At 45.8% G+C, this 22,949-nt stretch overlaps 1 protein-coding gene across 3 annotated transcripts in view; it reads left to right on the top strand.

The window, feature by feature from the left end:
- LOC119968847 (E3 ubiquitin ligase TRAF3IP2-like) overlaps nucleotides 1–22,949 on the top strand; it is a 75,731-nt gene that overhangs the window by 37,269 nt on the left and 15,513 nt on the right. For all 3 annotated transcript variants that reach the window (XM_038801724.1, XM_038801725.1, XM_038801726.1), the window contains 4 exons: nucleotides 7,682–8,295; nucleotides 13,423–13,465; nucleotides 18,327–18,394; nucleotides 18,740–18,837. In XM_038801724.1, the coding sequence (XP_038657652.1) occupies nucleotides 7,682–8,295; nucleotides 13,423–13,465; nucleotides 18,327–18,394; nucleotides 18,740–18,837 (823 nt within the window). The remainder of the gene's footprint in view (nucleotides 1–7,681; nucleotides 8,296–13,422; nucleotides 13,466–18,326; nucleotides 18,395–18,739; nucleotides 18,838–22,949) is intronic.

Here is a 22,949-nt window from a genome sequence, read left to right as displayed (position 1 = left end):
ACTTATTTCCATCTCTGCAGGATTGTCTGCCTATATCCTATGTCAGTCCATTTTCCACTGAATTCCCTGTTCCATGCCGTTATCAATTCTAGACTTGACTATTCCAATACTCACCTCATTCTGTAAGCAGATGTTACCAAAAAAGCATAGGAAAGATCATTGGGAGGCTCCAGAAGTAACAATATGGGGGTGGGAAAAAGACATTGGTGGGGATTCTCTTACTTTAGGGCAGCACGGTAGCATTGTGGATAGCACAATTGCTTCACAGCTCCAGGGTCCCACGTTCGATTCCGGCTTGGGCCACTGTCTGTACGGAGTCTGCATATCCTCCCCGTGTGTGCGTGGGTTTCCTCCAGGTGCTCCGGTTTCCTCCCACAGTCCAAAGATGTGCAGGTTAGATAGATTGGCCATGCTAAATTGCCCTTAATGTCCAAAATTGCTCTGAGTGTTGGGTGGGGTTACTGGGTTATGGGGATAGGGTGGAGGTGTTGACCTTGGGTGGGGTGCTCTTTCCAGGAGCCGGTGCAGACTCGATGGGCCGAATGGCCTCCTTCTGTACTGTAAATTCTATGTCTATGTCTACTCCATTCAGATGGCTGGAACTTGCGGTGAATAATTCCAGTGAAACGAACGATTAAGAAGACATTTAGAAGGAGGAGGATGTAGTCAATGGGGCCAAAATCTTCAGGGATGATGAGAGGGAATACATCAAGGTTGTAATCACAGAGAACGTAATTTGTGACTCTGTCTGATGGATCAAACCTGGTTTGGAGATATTCAACTGTGGAGTTGAGACAAATTTGGGCATGGATTTAAATGCAACTATGCAAAAAAGATTTCAAGATGAAATGGGGCAATGATTTGCAAGTACAAGGGAGGAAGGTTTTGTCCAATGAATATTTTGAAAGCGAGGTGGACAGTACCCAAGAAGTCCATTGATGATGTCAGTAAACATGGAACTCGCGTTGAGATGTTGTGCATGCTGCTGTTCTGTGAAATTGAACTAAGAGCACTTGTAGAAGGCATGAGGGGAGAGAAGTTTGGATTTGGGATGAGGTGGGGAAGGTTTGGCTTGGTGGGTAAAGAGAAGAAAGGGAAACAACAGAGATACCTGAATAGGTGGCCACAATTTTGATTACCTGGGATTCACAGTGCAGAAAGAGGCCAGTGCAGAAACAGGCCATTTAGCCCAGCCAGTCCGCATTGGCGTTTTAAGCTCCACTTGAGCCTCATCCTATCTAAATCTACTCTCTATTCTGTTCACCTACACGATTGTCTAGTTTCCCCTGAAATGCATCTCCACTAGTTGCTTCAACTGCACACTGTGGTGAGTGCTCACCTTTTGGGTACAGAAGCTTCTTCTGGATTTCTTGATGGCCTCTAATTAAGCTCTTCCTTACTAGAGAAAATGTTCCCTCTCTGTCTACCCACTCCAATAAAACCTTTTTATAATTTCAAAGGCCTCTATTGTGACACCACCAACCTTTTTCAAGAGAAAAGAAAACCAGCCTATCATTCCTTTCCTGATATGTATACTGTGCAATTCTGGTGACATCCTTATAATTCCTCTCTACAGAGGTGCAGAAGGAGACCATGTGGCCCATCATGTCTGCACCGATTACAAACGAGCATCATGGCTTGGCCATTCCCCTGCTTTTTCCCTGTACCTCTGCATTTTGTTTCTATTTCAGTAATCATCTAATTCCCTCTTGAGTGACTCAATTGAACCCGCCTCCACCACCCTTCCAGGCCGTGCATTCCACACCTGAACTACCCGTTGTGTGATGAATGTAAGAAATTGATATATATATTGTATTTTATATCTGTTGCAGTAAGGTTTTTAAAAGCCTGAGTTATGGTATATTTTTGTTGCAGTAATATTATTAAAGAACCTAGGTTAAGGTATTCAGACTCTGTACGCTAATGCTGTAATTAAGTCAAACAAAATGAGGCAACCGTGGTTTCTAACCATTTACTTGTTCACGTATAGAGGACTAATGGAACATTGTTGAGATTTCTGGAGATTTCCTGGAGAGTAGATAGTTTTGTTTAGTCCTGGCTAAGCAGTTTGTGGAACTCAGTGGGATTATGATGATGTAATGAATGGGAGGAGCCAGGTCTGTCTGTAGTTTTGCAGTTTGATTATAGTATTTTAAGTTGAACAGTAGCTTTGCCAAATGCTGTTTGGTTGAGCAGAAGTGTACTGGTTCTGCTTTTGAAAGGGTCTCTCTCCAAGAGTTTCTACACAGCTAAGCAAGTAATCTGTTAACTTTATTTATAAGTGGCATTTGAACTTTATTGTGTTTAATTGGAGTTAGTAGCAGGTACAAATTGTAAGTTCAAGTTTTTTTTCTTTTGTTTAAGAACTGTTTAACTGATAATTATAAATCTACTTCTTTGTTAATGTGGTTAATTCTGTGTTTAAATTAAAAGTTTGTTTTAACATAACTGGTGTCTAGAGTTATCACTCTTGGGGTGAAGTATCCTTTACTCACAGTTTTACAAATTAAAAAAAAAAAAAGTTTGGGGTTCATGCTCCATAACCTAACAAATGCCGGGTCTGGTCTGGTGTTCTAACAGTTATGTGGAAAGTTTTATTTTCTCGCATCACATTTACTTACTTTGAAAATCACTTTAAATCTATGCCCTCTTGCTCTTGATCCTTTTTATGAGCTTTAATGGTTTTTCACTTTTTACTCTGTTCACCCCCCCCCCTTATGATTTTGAACAGCTCTATCAAATCTCTTAGCTTCCTTCTCTCCAAGGAGAACAGTCCTGACCTCTCCAATCTATCCCCTTAACCTAACTGAAGTTTCTTACCTCTGGAACTATTCTTGTAAACCTCTTCAGGATTTTCTCCACAGCAACCACCTCCTTCCTCTTATAGTGTGGCATCCAGAACTGTACACCGTATTCCAGCCAAGGTCTAATTAGTGTCTTGTATAAGTTGTGTCCTTCCTCTTGTATTCTATGCCCCTGTTAATAAAACACAAAACGCAATAATAATAATCTTTATTGTCGCAAGTGGGCTTACATTAACACGACAATAAAGTTACGGTGAAAAGCCCCTAGTCGCCGCATTCCGGCGCCTGTTCGGGTACACGGAGAATTCAGAATGTCCAAATTACCTAGCATGACTAAGTGTAATCTAAATATGTTTTGACACCGGTTTAGGATAACTTTCCAATTCAATCCCTCTAAAAATAAAACTTAGTGACTGAATTGCTTTTATTATAGCCTTTACTAACATGCAATACAACGTTTTATTGATTGATCTTTTGTACTCTTGAGGTTTCTTTGTTCCTCTCCCCACCTAGACTGGCACTTTCCAAGTAATAAATGACTTTCCAATTCTTCCAACCAAAATGTACTCGTATTTACCTGTGTTGAACTTAACTTGCCAATTTTTTGCCCGTTCTACAAGATTTCATTCATGCCCTCTTGTAATATTTTGCAGTCTTGTGTTGACCACACTGCCTCCCAATTTGATGATAAAGAAGTCTGAGAGTTGTGCACTTGCTGATCAAGGTGGAGCAGGACGAACAGTCTATGGCATTGGTTTACAGTGAAAAGAAACTAATGGTCCTTCGCTCCCCAGGGTGACCCTGGTGATGTGTGACGTTTTGGCAGGGGTGAGATATGAATCAGAATGTGAATTGAATGACACCACAAATATAATTGTGGTGGTGCTCTTGGGTAGTGAGGTGGCTGGCTGAAGAGTTCGGCTACCATGCAAAAGAAATTGTTGTACAGTTAAGTCAGGAGCAAATAGAGAGACTTGGGTGGCCAGGTGAAGTGAAGGCAAGGACTGAGTTGGGTCAAGCTGCACGACCTGGGTTTGAAGGCCAGTATATTCACGGCAACAAAACAAATGAGCCATCCACCTCGCTCTGGACATGATTAGTGCATGAAGCTGAAGCAGTTAACAGAAGTCAATCAAAGTTGAGAGAAAATCTGTGTAGATTTATTGCTGTTCGTACAAATATAGTTTAGTTTCTCTTAACTGTACTGAGGAGATTGCGGGAGAGGTTTGAGTTACTCTCCTCATCTGATAAGCCATAACCGGCCCCTGGAGGAGAATTCATGTCTCTAACTTTTCATTCACTTTGCACCAGCACCCTATATTGGGTGAAAAGGACCAAACAATTCCACCTCAAGCGGGAGCCACCAGATATGTGACCATATGGCTGCCACTGGAAGTTCCGGAGAAATTTGAGTTTCGAAGCCGGAGTGAGTTTAGGTATTGGCAGATACAAGATTTTGCATGGAAGGAATTTCCCTCATTTCCCCAGATGGCGGAGTACATGCTGCTGGAGAAGTTGCTGCTCCCGGATATGGAGGAAGGGGTTGGGGCGGGGACACAGAAGGATTGGAAAAAATATGGGTGGTTGGACGGAGAAGGGAACGGCCTTAGTGAGAGGGATTAAGCGGAAGTGGGAGGAGGATTTGGGGATGGAGTTGGGATGGGGAGTTTGGAGTGAAGCAATGTGCCGGGTCAACTCAACCTCTTCCTGTGCAAGGATGAGCCTTGTACAGTTGAAGGTGGTGCATAGGACCCATATGACTCTGGCCTAGATGTGTGGGTTCTTCCCGGGAGTGCAGAGGTGTGGGAGGGGTCCGACAAATTGTTCCCACATGTTTGGGGGGGGGGGGGGGTGTACAAAATTGGAAAGCTTCTGGAAAGCAGTGTCTGTGAGTCTGTCTGGGATTATGGGGGTGAAGCTGACACCGGACCCTATGATGACTATTTTTGTGGTGTCGGAAATGCCAGGTGTGTAGAAGAGGAAGCGGGCTGATGTCATGGCCTTTGTTTCTCTGCCTGCGATGGATTAATTTAAATTGGAGGTTGGCAGTGCCATTGGGGGTCGCCGAGTGGGTAGGGGACCTATAGGAGTTCCTCAGGTTGGAGAAAATTTAGTCTGCCCTCAGCCGTTCGGAGGAGGGGTATGTAGTACGGTGGAGCCTGTTCCTGTCCATGTTTGGGGACTTGTTTGGCGTGGGGTTGTTGAGTCGGGGATTAAAAGGAGGAAAATTGAACAAACCGAATCTACTATATTTTGATGGTGTTATGTGATGTTTTGTCATGGGCGGCACGGTGTCATAGTGGTTAGCACTGTTGCTTCACGGCGCTGAGTTTCCAGGTTCAATCCTGGCCCTGGGTCACTATCTGTGTGGAGTTTGCACATTCTCCCCATGTCTGCGTGGGTCTCACCCCCACAACCCAAAAAAGATGTGTAGGGCAGGTGGATTGGCCACGCTAAATTGCCCCTTAATGGGGCAAAAAAAATTAGGCACTCTAAATTTTTTTATTGTATGAATGCACTGGCGGATACATAGCAACACCCCACCCCCACCCCAACCCCATTCTGCATTTTGTGTGCATGAATAAATTATCCCTCTGACTTTACCCCATCTCGAATTTGCTGTGGGGTTACTGATAGAAATGGATCACACCAAAATTGAGGGATTGGGAAATACGTCACCCTTCTATAAAGGGAGAAATCAAAATTAAAACTTCTTGTTTACAGACTGGTAGTGAGAGGAGAAATCAGGACACTTTAAATTACACCCATTCCTATCTGTAAATATAAGCTTTGAGGAGTCGGGAGGTGCAATACTCTTCTCTTGTGGCCACAGCGTTTACATGGCTTTCCAGTTCAGTCTCTTGTAGCCATAGTGTTTTATATGGTCTGTTCAGTTATAGTAATCCTCCAGGATATTGATGGTGGAGGATTCAATGATGGTAATGCCATTGAGTGTCAGGGGTGATGGTTATATTCTCTCGTTAGAGTTGGTAATTGCCTGCCATTTGTGTGATGCGGTTGTTACTTGTCTCTTATCAACCCAAGTATGAACATTGTTCGATCTTGCAGTGTATGGACATGGACTGCTTCAGTATTTGAGGAGTCAGAAATGGCATTGAACAATCCAACCATCAGTGAACATCGCCACTTCTGATTTTATGATTGAAGGAAAGTAATTGAAGGAGCTGTAGATGTTTGGACAGAATTCCACCCTGAGAATTCCTGCTGCAATGTCCTAGGGCTGAGATGATTGACAGCCAACAACTACAACTATTTTTGCTTGAACCAATGGAGAGTTTCTCCCCAATTGACATTGACTTTAATTTTGCTATGGCTTCTTGATGTAATACTCGGTCAAATGCTGCCTTGATGTCAAGGGCAGTCACTCTCAATTGAAATTTAGTTCTTTTGTGCATGTTTGAACCAAGGCTGTAAATGAAGTCTGGAGCTGAGTGGCATTAGAGAAATCCAAACTGAGCATCGGTGGGCAGGCTACTGCTGAATGAATGTCACTTGATGCACGATCAAAGACACCTTCCATCACGAGGGTGACTTAGAATGTAGTAATTGACTGGGTTGGATTTCTCTTAATTTTTGGAGACAGAACCTAACCAGGGCAATTTTCCATATTCCCGGGTAGATGTCAGTGGTTTATCTGTACTGGAAAAGTTTGACTAAGGCATGGCTAGCTCTGGAGCACACATCTTCAGTACTAAACCAGGATGTCATGACCCTTAGCATTTGCAGTATCCAGTGCCTTCAGCTATTGCTTGTTCTGACATGACTGGCCCTTGGATAGGATTTCGCAAATTACATGATCTGTTCATTGCTACCTGTTGAAAATTGTGATACTGGTGTCTAGTTTTTAATTAATTCATGGGTTGTAGGCGTCACTGGCTAGACCGGCATTTATTGACTACCTCTAATTAATTGACCTTGAGGAGGTGGTGGTGAGCTTCCTTCTTAAACCCCATGCAGTCCATGTGGTGCAGGTACACCCACAGTGCTGTTTGGAAAGGAGTTTCAAGATTTTGACCCAGCGACAGTGAAGCAATGGCGATATATTTCCAAGTCAGGATAGTGGGTGACTTGAAGGGGGAACTCCAGGTGATGGGGTTCCCCTGTGTCTGCTGCCCTTGTGCTTCTGGCTGTTATTTCAAAGAATGATTTTTCAGCCCTTTGATGGTAGATTTTCTGTCTGGAGAATGGGGATGTGGTTTTGATGACGTTTCGGTTCTGCAGCTTGGCACAGGAACATGGGAGCATTTAGGCAGTCGTCATGGTGATAATTTCACAGGAAGATTGTTTAATTTCACCTCAGGAATTAGCAACAGCCCAGTCAACCTAGGGTCTCTCTTGGGCATTTCTCCTCATCATCCAGTGATGCTATCTTTCATGCCCTTGCACTTGAACACTGTGTTGCCCTCATCCGCTAACCCTAACCCATCATCATTCCTCTCCTTCCTCATCTCCAGCCACTATTTCAAGTTTGAATTCCTTGAGGCATTAAGGAAGGATATACTGGGTTATGGGGAGAAGGCAGGAAATGGCACCCAGTGAATTTCTCATTTGGAGAACTAGTGCACACACTGTCTCTTGCACCCGCCTGCCTGCCCCTTTGCCCTCATCCACCCGTACCCATCCCGCCCAGGCTCTCTTCCCTTTTGGAATTCAAAACTGTTGGACTGTGTCTCTTCCATCTTCCTCTTCTATAAGTCTTTAGGCTTTCAATACCCAGACTTGGCATCACTTCATTCTTTTGTTTCAACCTTCATGCTAGAACTTGGCTGTAAACCTACATGTTTGCTGATAAGAAGCAAAATTTTAACTGTCTGTGGATGAGCTGAACTATAATGTTTTTTTTTTAATGCCCGCAGGTATATAAATCCTTCGCAGTTATACGCTAAATCATCAAACAACAGACCAGAGGAAAATGATGAGACAGATAGCGAGAACTCGCTTTTAAAATCACAGATCAAATCGCTTGAATTTACATCCGGTCCGGTGCCAGGGAATTGCTGCTCCCGTGGTGGAGAATTCTCAAATTATTCTGGACAGTTGTCACATTTCCAATCACGTTCTGCAGAGTGTTTAGATGTGAACAGTTTTCAAGCTGCTGCTGCTGCATTTCACCAAATGAATAACCATCACAGTTTACCTGCAGGACATTATGAAAGTCGGCATGTTCCTTATACTCCCACGTGTGGGGAGTGTTATACTTCGGAACCTGCTGAGAGCTGGTTGTCAACTAACAGCATGACTGATTTATCACCGGATAGGAGCTTTAGACTACCCTCGCCAGCCTCATCACAAGGCACCCTTGGACTATCGCGGCTTGAACCTGGATTTCCTTTGCAGTCTTATCCACATCAACCAGCTGGTCCTCTTTTGCCACATGACCCTTGTCGACCTAAGATTTCTGTGTACGTTCCTGGCCATTTTCCTCCTACGCCCCCTGGCAGAGTCCATCACAGCCATCCTGGGACACCAGGTTAACTAATGCTTTTTACCTTTCTCTTCACTGTGTTGTGATTAAGCAATTAGAGTTGCATCATTATTTTTTATATTTTAGCACAAAAGGGAGGGGCTATATCTTTATTCATATAAAAAAATCATTTTAATTACAAGAAAGAACCATCTGTTAAGTGGCAGGGAGCGAGAGAAGCAGGAGTCGCAGACCCAATGCACAGCAAGTCATTTGATTACCTATGCCGCCTTAACCATATTAAATAATTGATTCCTAAAATTTATTTAGCACCCTTTTATAGCCTCCGAACACCTTAAAACACTTCACAATGAATCAAGTGTTTTTGAAGTATAGTTCCTGTTTGCAATCAACCACAGTAGCGATTTGTGCACAGCATGCCTCCACTATTAGTCAGGCTACGAGAAGAGCTCCCATATACCACTTCTTTTACACATATCTCTGTAGACAGGCTGGACCGTGGTTTATGTGACACTTTTTGATTACATTATTGAAGCACCAGCCTATAATTTCTTCAACTGTGTCAGGCCAGTGACGTAAGATTCCAAGGCAGGAATGTTGCCACTGACCCAAACTTGTTCACCTTAAATCTCTTTGTTCATCCACCAGTTTTTATTCCATTCCAATGAATTTATGCCCTCATTGTTGCCTCCAAAAATGCATAATCTTGCACCTCCTTTTCACTTGTATCTATATGTCTAATGTCACTTTGGCCTTCATTCCAAGAGAGCTGGCTACGAAAAGGATGAAGGTTATGTTCCAGCTATACAAAATCCTGCTCAAGTCCCATTAATTATAATTATCTTTATGTCACAAATAGGCTTACATTAAAACTGCAATGAAATTACTATGAAAAAACCCTAGTCGCCATGTTCCGGCGCCTGTTCGGGTACACAGAGGGAGAATTCAGAATGTCCAAATTACCTAACCGCATGTCTTTCGGGACTTATGGGAGGAAACCGGAGCACCCGGAGGAAACCCATGTAGATACATAGACATAGAACATACAGTGCAGAAGGAGGCCATTCGGCCCATCGAGTCTGCACTGACCCATTTAAGCCCTCATTCCTACCCTATCCCTGTAACCCAATAACCCCTCCTAACCTTTTTTTGGTCAGTAAGGGCAATTTATCATGGCCAATCCACCCAACCTGCACATCCCTGGACCGCGGGAGGAAACCGGAGCACCCGGAGGAAACCCACGGGGAGAATGTGCCGACTCCACACAGACATATAAATATATTGTCACAAGTAGGCTTCAATGAAGTTACTGTGAAAAGCCCCCAGTCGCCACATTCCGGCGTCTGTTCGGGGAGGCTGGTACGTGTGCGGTCATAGAAAGTGACCCAAGCCGGGAATCGAGCCTGGGACACTGGAGCTGTGAAGCAACAGTGCTAACCACTGTGCTACTGTGCCGCTCAAATTGTTGTGATGCACCACTATTTTTCTGAATGTTCATAGAATCCCTACAATGCGTCGGCCCATCGAGTTTTTACGAACCCTTTAAAAGAGCACCCTACTTCGGCCCATGCCCCCACCCTATACCCAACTAAACGTTAGACACTAAGAGGCAATTTAGCAGGGCCAATTCACTGAACCTGTACATCTTTGGACTGTGGGAGCAAACCGCAGCACCTGGAGGCATTTGCATCCCAAACAATGGCTTCTTCAATTTTACTGATAATTTCTTCATGAATATAAAGTCTACATAAATAACATCCATAGACACCCATTGTCTGCCTTTTTAATGACCACCTCAAAGGAAAATGAAACTAGATTGGTAAGACGAGACTTGTCTTTAAAGAAAATATGTCGCACTTTCCAATAGTCTCTCGTTTGTTTGAATACTGAATCATTCTCTCCTTAATGAGATTCTGATAGCTTCCATATAGCCGATGTTAAACTGACGGACCTAAATTGGACCATTTTCTCTCATTAGCCTTAAATAATGGGATGTCATTAACTGTCGGTCCAATGGCTCTGAATTAAGAGAACTTCGCACGGTTAACGTTTCTGCAATGTCCTCATTAATACTTTTCACCCACTATCGGGTCTGTGAGATTTATCTATGCTAAGTTGCGTTATTTTCTTTGTTACAATTTTAGAATACGTAGTGGCCGTGATTTTGTGTTGATGCCGGCGTCAAAACAAGCGCGAGCGACGTCAGCTCCAACGGGCTACCAGGCCTAGGCATTCGCCCCTTCCTAGGGGGCTAGTACAGCATCGGAGTGCCGTGCGCTCGAAAGCAGGCGCGCCATGGCCGGCGTGGGTCCATGCATGCGCATGTGTTGCCATCTCTGCGCCAGCCCCCGGGCAATGTGGCAGAGCCCGGCGCGGAGGAACATGGGCCCCACGCAGAATTAGCCAGCCCGTTGATCGGTAAGCCCCGATCGCAGGCCTGGCCAGTGTGGAGGCCCCCCCGCCACCAAAGTCGGATACCCCCGGCCCCCCACCAGGACGGCCCTACAGCCAGACCTCCGAGGTCCCACCCAGTGGGACCATACGTAACCCACGCCGGCGGAACTCGGTGGGCACTCGGCCTGTCAAGCGCGCAGAGATTCATCGCGGGAGCCGCTTTTAATGGACCCCAACTGGCGCAGTGACGACTGCGCGGGCTCGATTGGCGATTCTCTCATGCCCCCCGCCGATTCTCCGACCCGGCACGAGTGTTCTTGATTTTTCTTTTTTAAATTTAGAATACCCAATTCATTTCTTCCAATTAAGAGGCAATGTAGCATGGCCAATCCACCTACCCTGCACATCTTTGGGTTGTGGGGGCAAAACCCACGCAAACACGGGGAGAATGTGCAAACTCCACACAGACAGTGACCCAGAGCCGGGATCTAACCTGGGACCTCGGCGCCATAAGGCAGCAGGGCTAACCCACTGCGCCACTGTGCTGCCCTCGGTATTCTTGATTGGTTATTAGTTTTGCTTATATCACTGGCATATTAGCCACAAAGTACTCATAGAATTAAATAGTAGTGCAGATCAGGAAGGCATTGTTTAGCCCATCTGGTATGTGCCAGCTCTTTCAAAGAAAAATCTAGTTGGTCCCACTCCTGTCCTCTTTCCCCATCTGACTGCTATTTTTTTCTCCCAGCGTTTATCCCATTTCCTTTTAAAAGCTGGTGAATCTGTATTCAACACCTTTTCGGGCAATACATTCCACCCACCCGTCACATAAAACAAGTTTGTCCACCTGACACACCTCTGCTTTGTTTTGCCAATCTTAAATCTGTGCCCTCAAGTCATCAACCCTTCGGCCATTGACCACAGATTTTCGCTATTTACTTTATCTAAACCCTTCCATCCCGATTTTAAATACCTGAAATCTTGGAATGCTTTTACTCTCAAGGTAAACAGCCCCAATGTATTGTCTCCTCATATGAATGGGCCCAAGAATGAAGGATATAGTGTTTCTCCACTGTAGTGTCCTTTTACTCTGTTTACCCTATAATCTGCATCTGCCTTCAGTGACCCCTTTTTACCTTTGTTTGTCTGAGCTGATGCAACTTTTCACTGCCACTGTTACTTTGAGTGGATGTAACTTAAGACAGAAATGTAGAGCATACGTGAGAAAATAGTAATTGAAAATTATTTGACGGTTATGCGTATGTCCTACATAATAATAATAATAATCTTTATTGTCACAAGTCGGCTTACATTAACACTGCAATGAAGTTACTCTGAAAAGCCCCTAGTCGCCACATTTCAGCGCCTGTTCGAGTACATGGAGGGAGAATTCAGAATATCCAAATTACCTAACAGCACGCCTTTTGGAACTTATGGGAGGAAACCGGAGCACGCAGACAAAGGGAGAACGTGCAGACTCTGTACAGACAGTGACCCACGACGGGAATCGAACTTGGGACCCTGGAGCTGTGAAGCAACAGCTAACTACTATGCTACCATGACGCCCATTTATAAGCTGATAAAACTATCATTTGAATATTGCCGAAACTTTTTGTTTTGTACTCATCTGTATAGACGCAAAAATGCCAAACTTCAAACCATCGCAACTGTTTATAGTGAGCATGCTAATAGAATCCTCACAGTGCAGAAGGAGGCCATTCGGCCCATCGAGTCTGAACCTGCCCTCTGAAAGAGCACCCTATCTAGGCTCTCTCCCCCATTCTATCCCCATAATCCCACCTAACCTGCACGTGCCTGGACTCTTGAGGGTCAATTTTATCACGGCCAATCGACCTAACCTGCTCATCTTTGGACTAATAAATAAAATTCTGCAAATAAAATACTGCTATGAATTAGCTTAATTTTCCTCCACTCATCTGCCCTGGTTTTGAAGTTTACTCTCAGCTGTAACGACTCTTAAAGATGTGTTTGAACTTCAATTAATGCTTAAGTTCAATCATAAAACAGTTGCTCTTGAGCTGGGATAAAATCATGTGGTTGAGGTAAAACAAAGAGCAACTCTCTGTCTCGGACTCGGGATAAAGGTGACATGTGAAACTTTTTGATACTGTACGCATGCTTTTAAACCAAAAGCTGCAGTATGGCCGCAGGATAAAATTACCATAGATTTAGTTTTATACCGAAGGTTCTGTCACATTGACAACTTAATGTCCAAAGATTGAGGAGGTGCTTTAGGGCCATGGTCAGTCATTATTAGGACTGTGGATATATGTTTAGGAAGTGGGCACAGAAGCAAATGTACCTTCACCTTGTGGGCGGCACGGTAGCACAGTGGGTTGGCACGATAGCACAGTGGGTGGCCTGCACGGTAGCACAGTGGTTGACACTGTTGCTTCACAGCACCTGGGTCCCTGGTTCGATTCCCAGCTTGGGTCACTGTCTGTGCGGAGTCTGCACGTTCTCCCTGTGTCTTTTGTGGGTTTCCTCCGGGTGCTCCGGTTTCTACCCACAAGACCCGATGTGCTATTAGGTGAATTGGACATTCTGAATTCTCCCTCTGTGTACCCGAACAGGTGCCAGTATGGCGACTTAAGGGATTTTCACAGTAACTTCATTGCAGTGTTAATTTAAGCCTACTTGTGACATTAATAAAGATTACTATCTTATGACCCAAAGTGTACAGTAGATGGTTTACGATGGCTGTTTTGAAATGTACTGTATCTTTGTGTAACCTCTCGCATTTCAATTTTATTGCAGGTCCAATTGCTCCAAATGTTCCTGGAAATGTTTCACTTCAGAGGTAGGCATTTGAAGTATTTTCCTCACTTTCTATTTCTCTCATGGAAAAAACCTTTAGTACCTCTGAAATTTGATGTGGCGACAGTATTACTATTTAGGTCAGATTTTTTGTGACCTTTGGAAAGATTGGTTTATCAGTGCTTGAAGCTTTATGTACAGGAAGGAGATATAATCAATGTGAATCTGAAGATTGTGAGTTGTCATAGCTATTATAGTTCAACAAATGTTGAGTGGAGGAAGTTGTAGGTGAAATGGAGAACTAATGCTAAGGGGCAATTTAGCATGGCCAAGCTATCTAATCCGCACATCTTTGGACTGTGGGAGGAAACCCACGCAGACAGTCACCCAAGGCTGGAATTGTACCCGGATCCCTGGCATTCTGAGGTAACAGTGCTAACCACCAGCCTTTTAGAGGAACTGCAGCAAAGGTTTGCCATATTGATCCCTAGGATGACAGGCGATGTCGAGCAATTGAGTAGAATGGGACTATACCGCCTGGAGTTTAGAAGAATGAGAGGTGATCTCATTGAAACACATAATTCTTAAAAGGTTGGCAGAGTAGATGCTGCAAGGTTATTTCCCTTGGTTGGAGAGTCTAGAACTTAGGGGGTCACAGTTTCAAAATACGGGATGTAAATCCTGCCCCCGCTGGCTGCCAAATTCTCCGGCGCCGGAGATTTGGCGGGGGCGGAAATCGTGTCGCGCCGGTAGGCGGCCGCTCACAGCCCCCCCCCCCCCCCCCGCGATTCTCCAGCCCGCGATGGGCCGAAGTCACGCTGGTAATATGCAGGTCACGTGGCGTTAATTAGACTAAGTCCCTTACCGGTGGGAGTGCTCCGGGGTCCTGGGGGGGCAGGGGGCGATCTGGCCCCGGGGGTGCCCCCACGATGGCCTGGCTCGCGATCGGGGCCCACCGATCCGTGGGCGGGCCTGTGCCGTGGGGGCACTCTTTACCTACGCGATGGCCAATGCGTAGGTGAACCCCCCCCCTGAGCATGCGCGGGGATCACGTCAGCAGGCGCTGACGCTCCTGCGCATGCGCGGACCCGTGTCGACCGTCGGAGCCCCTTCGGCCCCGGCTAGCGCGGTGCCAAAGGCCTTCCTGCCGGCCGGCGGGGCGCAAACCACTCTGGCGCCGGCCTAGCCCCTGAAGGTGCGGAGGATTCCGTACCTTTGGGGCGGCCCCGGGACTCCCCACCGCGCCGGGTACGGGACAATCCCGCCCAAGGCGTCAAGCATTTAGAATTGATAAGAAATGTCTTCTCTCAACTGATTGTGAATCTTTATAATTCTCAACCCCCAGATGGATGTGGATGTTAACAGTTAGTTCGCAATTAGGACAAAATGCACCCACTGTTAGAGGCAGTAGAACTTGTACAGTGGAATAGAGGAAGTAAGGAAGAGTGGGTTGAAATAGCAACAAAGGCCAAAGGTGGAACTGTGGGCAAAGGCGCTCCCTAGGAAGCTGCCAGTCCAGGAACTATCTTGACTTGTTTCTGTAGTTTCTTAAATATAAATTTAGAGTACCCAATTCATTTTTTTTTTTTTCCCAATGAAGGGGCAATATAACATGGACAATCCACCGACCCTGCACATCTTTTGGTTGTGGGGTTGAGGGCCGCTAATTCGTTTTAACAAGAAAAAGACATCTATTAAACATGGACAAAAATATTATAATACAATACTCCTTTACTCCCCCCACTTAGCAAAACAAATGCACACCGATTTTAAGATCAACATGGATGACAAAGTACATTTGGAGCTACAATGGTCCCATTTAACAAAAATATTTTTATTAAGGCACTTAAAAATATATACATAAAACACAATCCAAAAGCAAAAAAAAGAGAACCAACAGGAAATCGCATCGCCAATAAAACACACCCCACCCTTCCTGCTGCCCCCCCCCCCCCCCCCCCCCCCCCCCCCCCCCCGTTTTATTCCCTGTAAACTCTGCCTCCAACTTCTGATGTCCTAACTATCCTTGAAGAAGTCAATGAAGGGCTTCCATCTCTGGACGAACCCCCCGAAACACCCCACCCCCCAACAGACCCTCTCAATGCGAACGTAATCTTTTCCAGCTTCAGGAATTCCGCGAGATCGCTTACCCAAACTCCCGGTTTCAACAACCCCGAGTCCCTCCATTCCAACAAGATCCGTCCCCAGGCTACCAGGGAGGCAAAAGCCAAGACATCGGCCTCTCTCGCCCTGGGTCTTCAAACACTACAAAAATCGCCACTCCTGGGCTCGGGACAACCTTCGCCCTCAGTACCTCATACATAACATCAGCAAACCCCCTCCACAGTCCCTCCATTTTCGGACAAGCTCAGAACATGTGGACATGGTTTGCGGGCGCCCCTGCGCACCGCCGATACCGATCCTCTACCCCCTCAAAGAACCTGTTCATTCTGGTCACCATCATATGCACCCTATGGACTACCTTAAATTGAATGAGGCTAAGCCTAGCACACGAAGAGGATGAGCTCACTCTTCTCAGCCCATAACCCTGCCTCCACACCCCTGCTCCCCTCCCTGCCATGCCAACTCTTCCTCCCACTTCCACTCACCATCCCCTATTGGGACGCCCTCCAAGTCCATCAATTCCTTATAAATCTTCACCACCCTACCCTCGTCGACCTCTGTTTTCGACATCACCTTGTCCTGCAGCCCAACTCCTCCAAGATACTCATAATCCCCCTAATGCCACCCAACGGGTCCGAAATGGGAGTAGTAAGTCAACTGCATACAGGGAGACTGTATTCTCCTCCCCCTCCCCCCCGCATTCTCCCTTTCCAACTCCATGACGCTCTGAGCTCCATTGCCAGTGGCTCTATTGCCACGGCAAAAAGCAACGGGGAGAGTTGGCAACCCTGCCTTGTCCCACGGTGCAATCTAAAACACCCCAACTCGCCCGATTCATTCTCACACTTGCGACCAGAGCCCTATATAACAACCGGACCTAATCCACAAATCCTCCCCAAACCCGAACTGTCCCAGAACTTCCCACAAATATTCACGTTCTACCCAATCAAAGGCTTTTTCCGCATCCATAGTGACCTCCACCTCCTGTCCCACCGTGGGCATCATAATCACATTCAATAAGCACCTGACATTCGTCGACAAATGACTCCCCTTTACAAATCATGTCTGGTCCCCCCGATACACAGTCCTCAATTCCCGAGGCCAAGATCTTCGCCAGCAGTTTGGCGTCCACATTCAGCAGCGAGATTGGGCGTTAAGACCCACACTGCTCCGGGTCCTCCTTCAAATTAAGGATATCGAGGCTGCGTTAGCGTAGCAGGAAGCTCCCCCGAAAACTTGTTTAAAAATTCCAACGGGAACCCATCCGGACCCGGGCCTTCCCTGCCTGCATTGCCCCCATACCCTCCAGCACCTCCACCAGTCCAATGGGTGCCCCCAACCCCTCTGCCAAATCCTCCTCCACTTTGGGGCATTCCACCACATTCACAAAATGCCACATTCCCTCTGCCCTCACTGGGGGCTCCAATTCATATAGCCTCCTATAAAATTCCTCAAATGCCCCATTCACCCCCACTGGGTCCAGGACCACCCTTCCCCTCCCATCCTTCACCTTTCCGATCTTCCTTGCCACCACCTGCTTCCTAAGCTGGTGAGCCAGTATCCTATTCGCCTTCTCCCAATTCTCATACGCTGCCCCCCTGGCCCTCTGCAGCTACCCTACTGCCTTCCCCATGGGCACCAACCCAAACTCCATCTGGAGCTTTGCCATTCCTTCAACAAACCTGCCTCCGGGGCCTCTGAATATTTCCTGTCTACCCGCAGAATCTCCTCCACCAGTCTTGCCATCTCTGCCTGCTCCATCCTGTCCTTGTACACCCGAATCGATCGCCGTTCCCCCCCACCCACTGCCTTACGCGCCTCCCATAGCGTGGCAGCCGACATTTCCCCCGTGTCATTCAGCTCCATAATCGACCGATGCGAGTCCAGGTCCGGGATCTTCCCCAACACCCTCCTCTTAAATTCAACATCATCCCAATTCGGGTCCTAAACATTTACCAAGGCCACTGGCATCCCCTCCAATTTCCCGCTCTCCATTACAAACCTTCCCCCCCCCCCCCCAACCGGGTCTGCCACTATGTAGTCCACCTCAAACACTCATGAACAGTATATGTTCTATTTCCAGGTTTCTAGAACCAACTGTCCTTTACTTTCTCTGGAACTTTCTTTCTTGCATATGACTCCATTGTGCAGCTTCTCTTGCCTTAAGCAGAGCTGAGAGATGTTTTATCTCCAACTGTCTATCTGCAACTGCCCCTGGTTTTTCAGTTTAAAAATACTAAGAACAAAGGAAAGCTTTTTGTTTTGCATTACAAGGGCCTCTAGTTGGACAGCAATGTCTGCATCCCACTGCTGGGCTATTGATGTTTCATGCCACAGAAACATTAAATTAAACTCACCTAAAACTCAAGCTTATTTCTAATGGTTACCCATGCGCATTTAAATCCCTTAAAACTACTTTTGCTTCCCTAACAATATCCTGCACCTTATTTATTTTAACTTCTTATTCAGTATTGAAGGAAATACCAGTTGGATTTACTTGCATACTCATGGAATAGAAATGGAAGTCATGCAGCTCCTCTGCAGTTGTCTGATTTGTGTGCATAGTAATAATTCCATAGGTGCAAAAGAATTTCACTTCATGCAGAATTTTAGAATATGAATTGGTTAATAATGAAATCATGGGGAAAGATTTTCATTTGATTGTCAGGATTGCTAATGATGTTTGATAGCCGGATCAATTTGTTTGATGTGGGAGCCTACCTGCATGGTGGTCATCTCCAGAGTAGATAATTCTAATTTCATATCCCATATGTTTTCAGGGCAACTGCAACTACAGATCCAGTACATACAAATCCACCATTCAGCCATCCACTTCCTCCTGAACAGAGTAAGTAGCGATAATAAATCAGAAGTGCTGTTTTCTAAAAATGGTGGCCTTAGTTTGTTTTGTTTAAGTTATTATTCTAACATGGAAATGACATTTGGATCAGATTTTATTAGGTGCACAAAGCTATGATGACCATTGGCATTGTCAAAGAAATGTCAATTTTCCCTGATAATGTAATTTAATATTGTTATATGACAGATTAACTAGCTGTTAGTACCAACTGTTCTCTGGTGCCCTTGTTTTTGACCCATATTGAAGTTCCTTGTTGGTACTCTAGGTTTGAAGTTTTTAATTTCCTGAACGCGATTGTCGAGTTAACAACTTGAATGTTTTAATTTTTATCAGGAAAAGTCTTTGTGACGTATGCTACAGATAATGACAGGCATGTCGAAGAGGTCCTCAAGTTTGTAGCTTTGTTGATCCAAAATGGATTTGAAACCCAGGTTGGTTGTGCCATTGTTTCCCTCTTGCATATCTACACATGGCATTTTTGTCTTTGATGTCTGGAGATTTGCAGGTGGAAGAGACTGGAAATCATGTTCATAAGAACAATTACTTCTAATGTTGTTGAGTAATTATGGAGCTAGTTAGATTACTTAATCAGAAACATCTCTGGGTTGGAAGAATCAGTACTTCTGTTCCCTCTCCAGCAATTATTTTCATAGGATTGGCCCATTAAATGTTTTCACAAAAGTATGTCTGGTTATTTTTGTTGCCTGCAATTGCAAGGACAGGTGTTTTATTTATTTTTTTTCTTTTGATTTGATAAAGAACCTTGCTCCGCAATGTTAAATATTTGTTTTCCTGGAAGTTCAGAAAAACTGTTTTGATAGGGTATCATAGTCCAGGGCCAGTGGTCAGACCTGTGGTTGATCGTTACATTATAGGTGTTTAGTTGGTGAACAAAGAAAACTACAGCACAGGAACAGGCCCTTCGGCCCTCCAAGCCTGTGCCGACCATGCTGCCCGTCTAAACTAAAATCTTCTCCACTTCCTGGGTTTGTATCCCTCTATTCACATCCTATTCATGTATTTGTCAAGATGCCCCTTAAATGTCGCTATCGTCCCTGCTTCCACCACCTCCTCCGGCAGCGAGTTCCAGGCACCCACTACCCTCTGTGTAAAAAAAAAACTTACCTTGTACATTTCCTCTAAACCTTGCCCCTCGCACCTTAAAGCTATGCCCTCTAGTAATTGACCCCTCTACCCTGGGAAAAAGCCTCTGACTATCCACTCTGTCTATGCCACTCATAATTTTGTCGACCTCTATCAGATCGCCCCTCAACCTCCGTCGTTCCAGTGAGAACAAACCGAGTTTATTCAACCGCTCCTCATAAATAATGCCCTCCATACCAGACAACATCCTGGTAAATCTCTTCTGCACCCTCTCTAAAGCCTCCACATCCTTCTGGTAGTGTGGCGACCAGAATTGAACACTATACTCCAAGTGTGGCCTAACTAAGGTTCTATACAGCTGCAACATGACTTGCCAATTCTTATACTCTATGCCCCGGCCAATGAAGGCAAGCATGCCGTATGCCTTCTTGACTACCTTCTCCACCTGTGTTGCGCCTTTCAGTGACATTTGGACCTGTACACCTAGATCTCTCTGACTTTCAATACTGTTGAGGGTTCTACCATTCATTGTATATTCCCCACCTGCATTAGATCTTCCAAAATGCATTACCTCACATTTGTCCGGATTAAACTCCATCTGCCATCTCTCTGCCCAAGTCTCCAAATGATCTAAATCCTGGTGTATCCTCTGACAGTCCTCATCGCTATCCACAATTCCACTAACCTTTGTGTCATCTGCAAACTTACTAATCAGACCAGTTACATTTTCCTCCAAATCATTTATACATACGATGAACAGCAAAGGTCCCAGCACTGATCCCTGCGGAACACCACTAGTCACAGCCCTCCAATTAGAAAAGCACTCTTCCATTGCTACTCTCTGCCTTCTATGACCTAGCCAGTTCTGTATCCATCTTGCCAGCTCACCCCTAGTCACATGTGACTTCACCTTTTGTACCAGTCTACCATGAGGGACCTTGTCAAAGGCCTTACTGAAGTCCATATAGACAACATTCACTGCCCTACCTGCATCAATCATCTTTGTGACCTCTTCGAAAAACTGTATCAAGTTAGTGAGACACGGCCTCCCCTTCACAAAACCATGCTGCCTCTCGCTAATATGTCCATTTGCTTCCACATGGGAGTAGATGCTGTCTCGAAGAATTCTCTCCAGTAATTTCCCTATCACTGACGTAAGGCTCGCTGGCCTGTAGTTCCCTGGATTATCTTTGCTACCCTTCTTAAATAAAGGAACAACATTGGCTATTCTCCAGTCAGTGAGGATCCAAAGATTTCCGTCAAGGCCTCAACAATTTCCTCTCTAGCCTCCTTCTGTATTCTGGGGTAGACCCCATCAGGCCCTGGGGACTTATCTACCTTAATATTTTTCAAGACGCCCAACATCTCGTCTTTTTGGATCTCAATGTGACCCAGGCTATCTACACACCCTTCTTCAGACTCGACATCCACCAATTCCTTCTCTTTTGTGAATACTGATGCAAAGTATTCAATTAGTACCTCGCCCATTTCCTCTGGCTCCACACATAGATTCCCTTGCCTATCCTTCAGTGGGCCAACCCTTTCCCTGGCTACCCTCTTGCTTTTTATGTACGTGTAGAAAGCCTTGGGATTTTCCTTAACCCTATTTGCCAATGACTTTTCGTGACCTGTTCTAGCCCTCCTGACTCCTTGCTTAAGTTCCTTCCTGTGTTCCTTATATTCCACACAGGCTTCGTCTGTTCCCAGCCTTCTAGCCCTGACAAATGCCTCCTTTTTCTTTTTGACGAGGCCTACAATATCTCTCGTTATCCAAGGTTCCTGAAATTTGCCGTAATTAACCTTCTTCCGCACAGGAGCATGCCGGTCATGAATTCCTTTCAACTGACATTTGAAAGCCTCCCACATGTCAGGTGTTGATTTACCCTCCAACGTCTACCCCCAATCTAGGTTCTTCAGTTCCCGCCTAATATTGTTATAATTAGCCTTTCCCCCAATTTAGCACATTCACCCTAGGATCACCCTTATCCTTATCCACCAGCACTTTAAAACTTACTGAATTGTGGTCGCTGTTCCCGAAATGCTCCCCTACTGAAACTTCTACCACCTGGCCGGGCTCATTCCCCAATACCAGGTCCAGTACAGCCACTTCCCTAGTTGGACTATCTACATATTGTTTTAAGAAGCCCTCCTGGATGCTCCTTACAAACACTGCCCCGTCTACGCCCCTAGCACGAAGTGAGGCCCAGTCAATATTGGGGCAGTTGAAGTCTCCCATCACAACAACCCTGTTGTTTTTACTCGTTTCCAAAATCTGTCTACCTATCTGCTCCTCTATCTCCCGCTGGCTGTTGGGAGGCCTGTAGTAAACCCCCAACATTGTGACTGAACCCTTCTTATTCCTGATCTCCACCCATATAGCCTCGCTGCCCTCTGAGGTGTCCTCCTGTCGTACAGCTGTGATATTCTCCCTAACCAGTAGCGCAACTCCGCCACCCCTTTTACATCCCCCCCCTATCCCGCCTGAAACATCTAAATCCTGGAACATTTAGCTGCCAATCCTGTCCTTCCCTCAACCAGGTCTCTTTATTGGCAACAACATCATAGTTCCAAGTACCAGTCCAAGCTCTAAGTTCATCTGCCTTACCCGTAATACTACTTGCATTAAAACATGTGCACTTCAGGCCACCAGACCCGCTGTTTTCAGCAACCTCTTCCTCAGAGCCATAATAGCCCTATTCCCTAGTTCTCCCTCAATGCTTTCACCTTCTGACCTATTGGTCCGGTACCCCCCCCCCCCCCCCCCCCCCCGCCATACTAGTTTAAACCCTCCCGTGTGACACTAGCAAACCTCGCGGCCAGGATATTTATGCCTCTTCAGTTTAGATGCAACTCGTCTTTCTTATACAGGTCATACCTGCCCCGGAAGAGCTCCCAAATAACGGAAACCCTCCCTCCTACACCAGCTGTTTAGCTACTCTATCTTCCTATTTCTAGCCTCACTGGCACGTGCACAGGGAGTAATCCTGAGATTATAACCCTAGAGATCCTGTCTTTGAACTTTCTGCGTAGCTCCCTGACCTCCTGCTGCAGGTCATTAGTACCAATATGTACATTGACCTCTGCCTGTTTGCCCTCCCCCTTCAGGATGCCTGTTACCCGTTCGGAGACATCCTCGACCCTGCCACCAGGGAGGCAACATACCATCCTGGAGTCTCTTTCACGTCCACAGAGGACCCTATCTGTGCCCCTGACTATAGAGTCCCCTATGACTATTGCTCTTCTGCGCTTTGACCCTCCCTGCTGAACATCAGAGCCAGCCGTGGTACCACTGCTCTGGCTGCTGCTGTTTTCCCCTGATAGGCTATCCCCCCTGACAGTATCCAAAGGGGTATACCTGTTCGAGAGGGGGACAACCACAGGGGATTCCTGCACTGACTGCCTGCCCCTTCTGGTGGTCACCCATTTCTCTGCCTGCATC

This window comes from Scyliorhinus canicula, chromosome 7 (genome assembly GCF_902713615.1).
Source record: "Scyliorhinus canicula chromosome 7, sScyCan1.1, whole genome shotgun sequence".
Taxonomy (NCBI): domain Eukaryota; kingdom Metazoa; phylum Chordata; class Chondrichthyes; order Carcharhiniformes; family Scyliorhinidae; genus Scyliorhinus; species Scyliorhinus canicula.
Note: the sequence above shows the minus strand (reverse complement) of the source record. Positions and strands in the feature narration are given on the sequence as shown.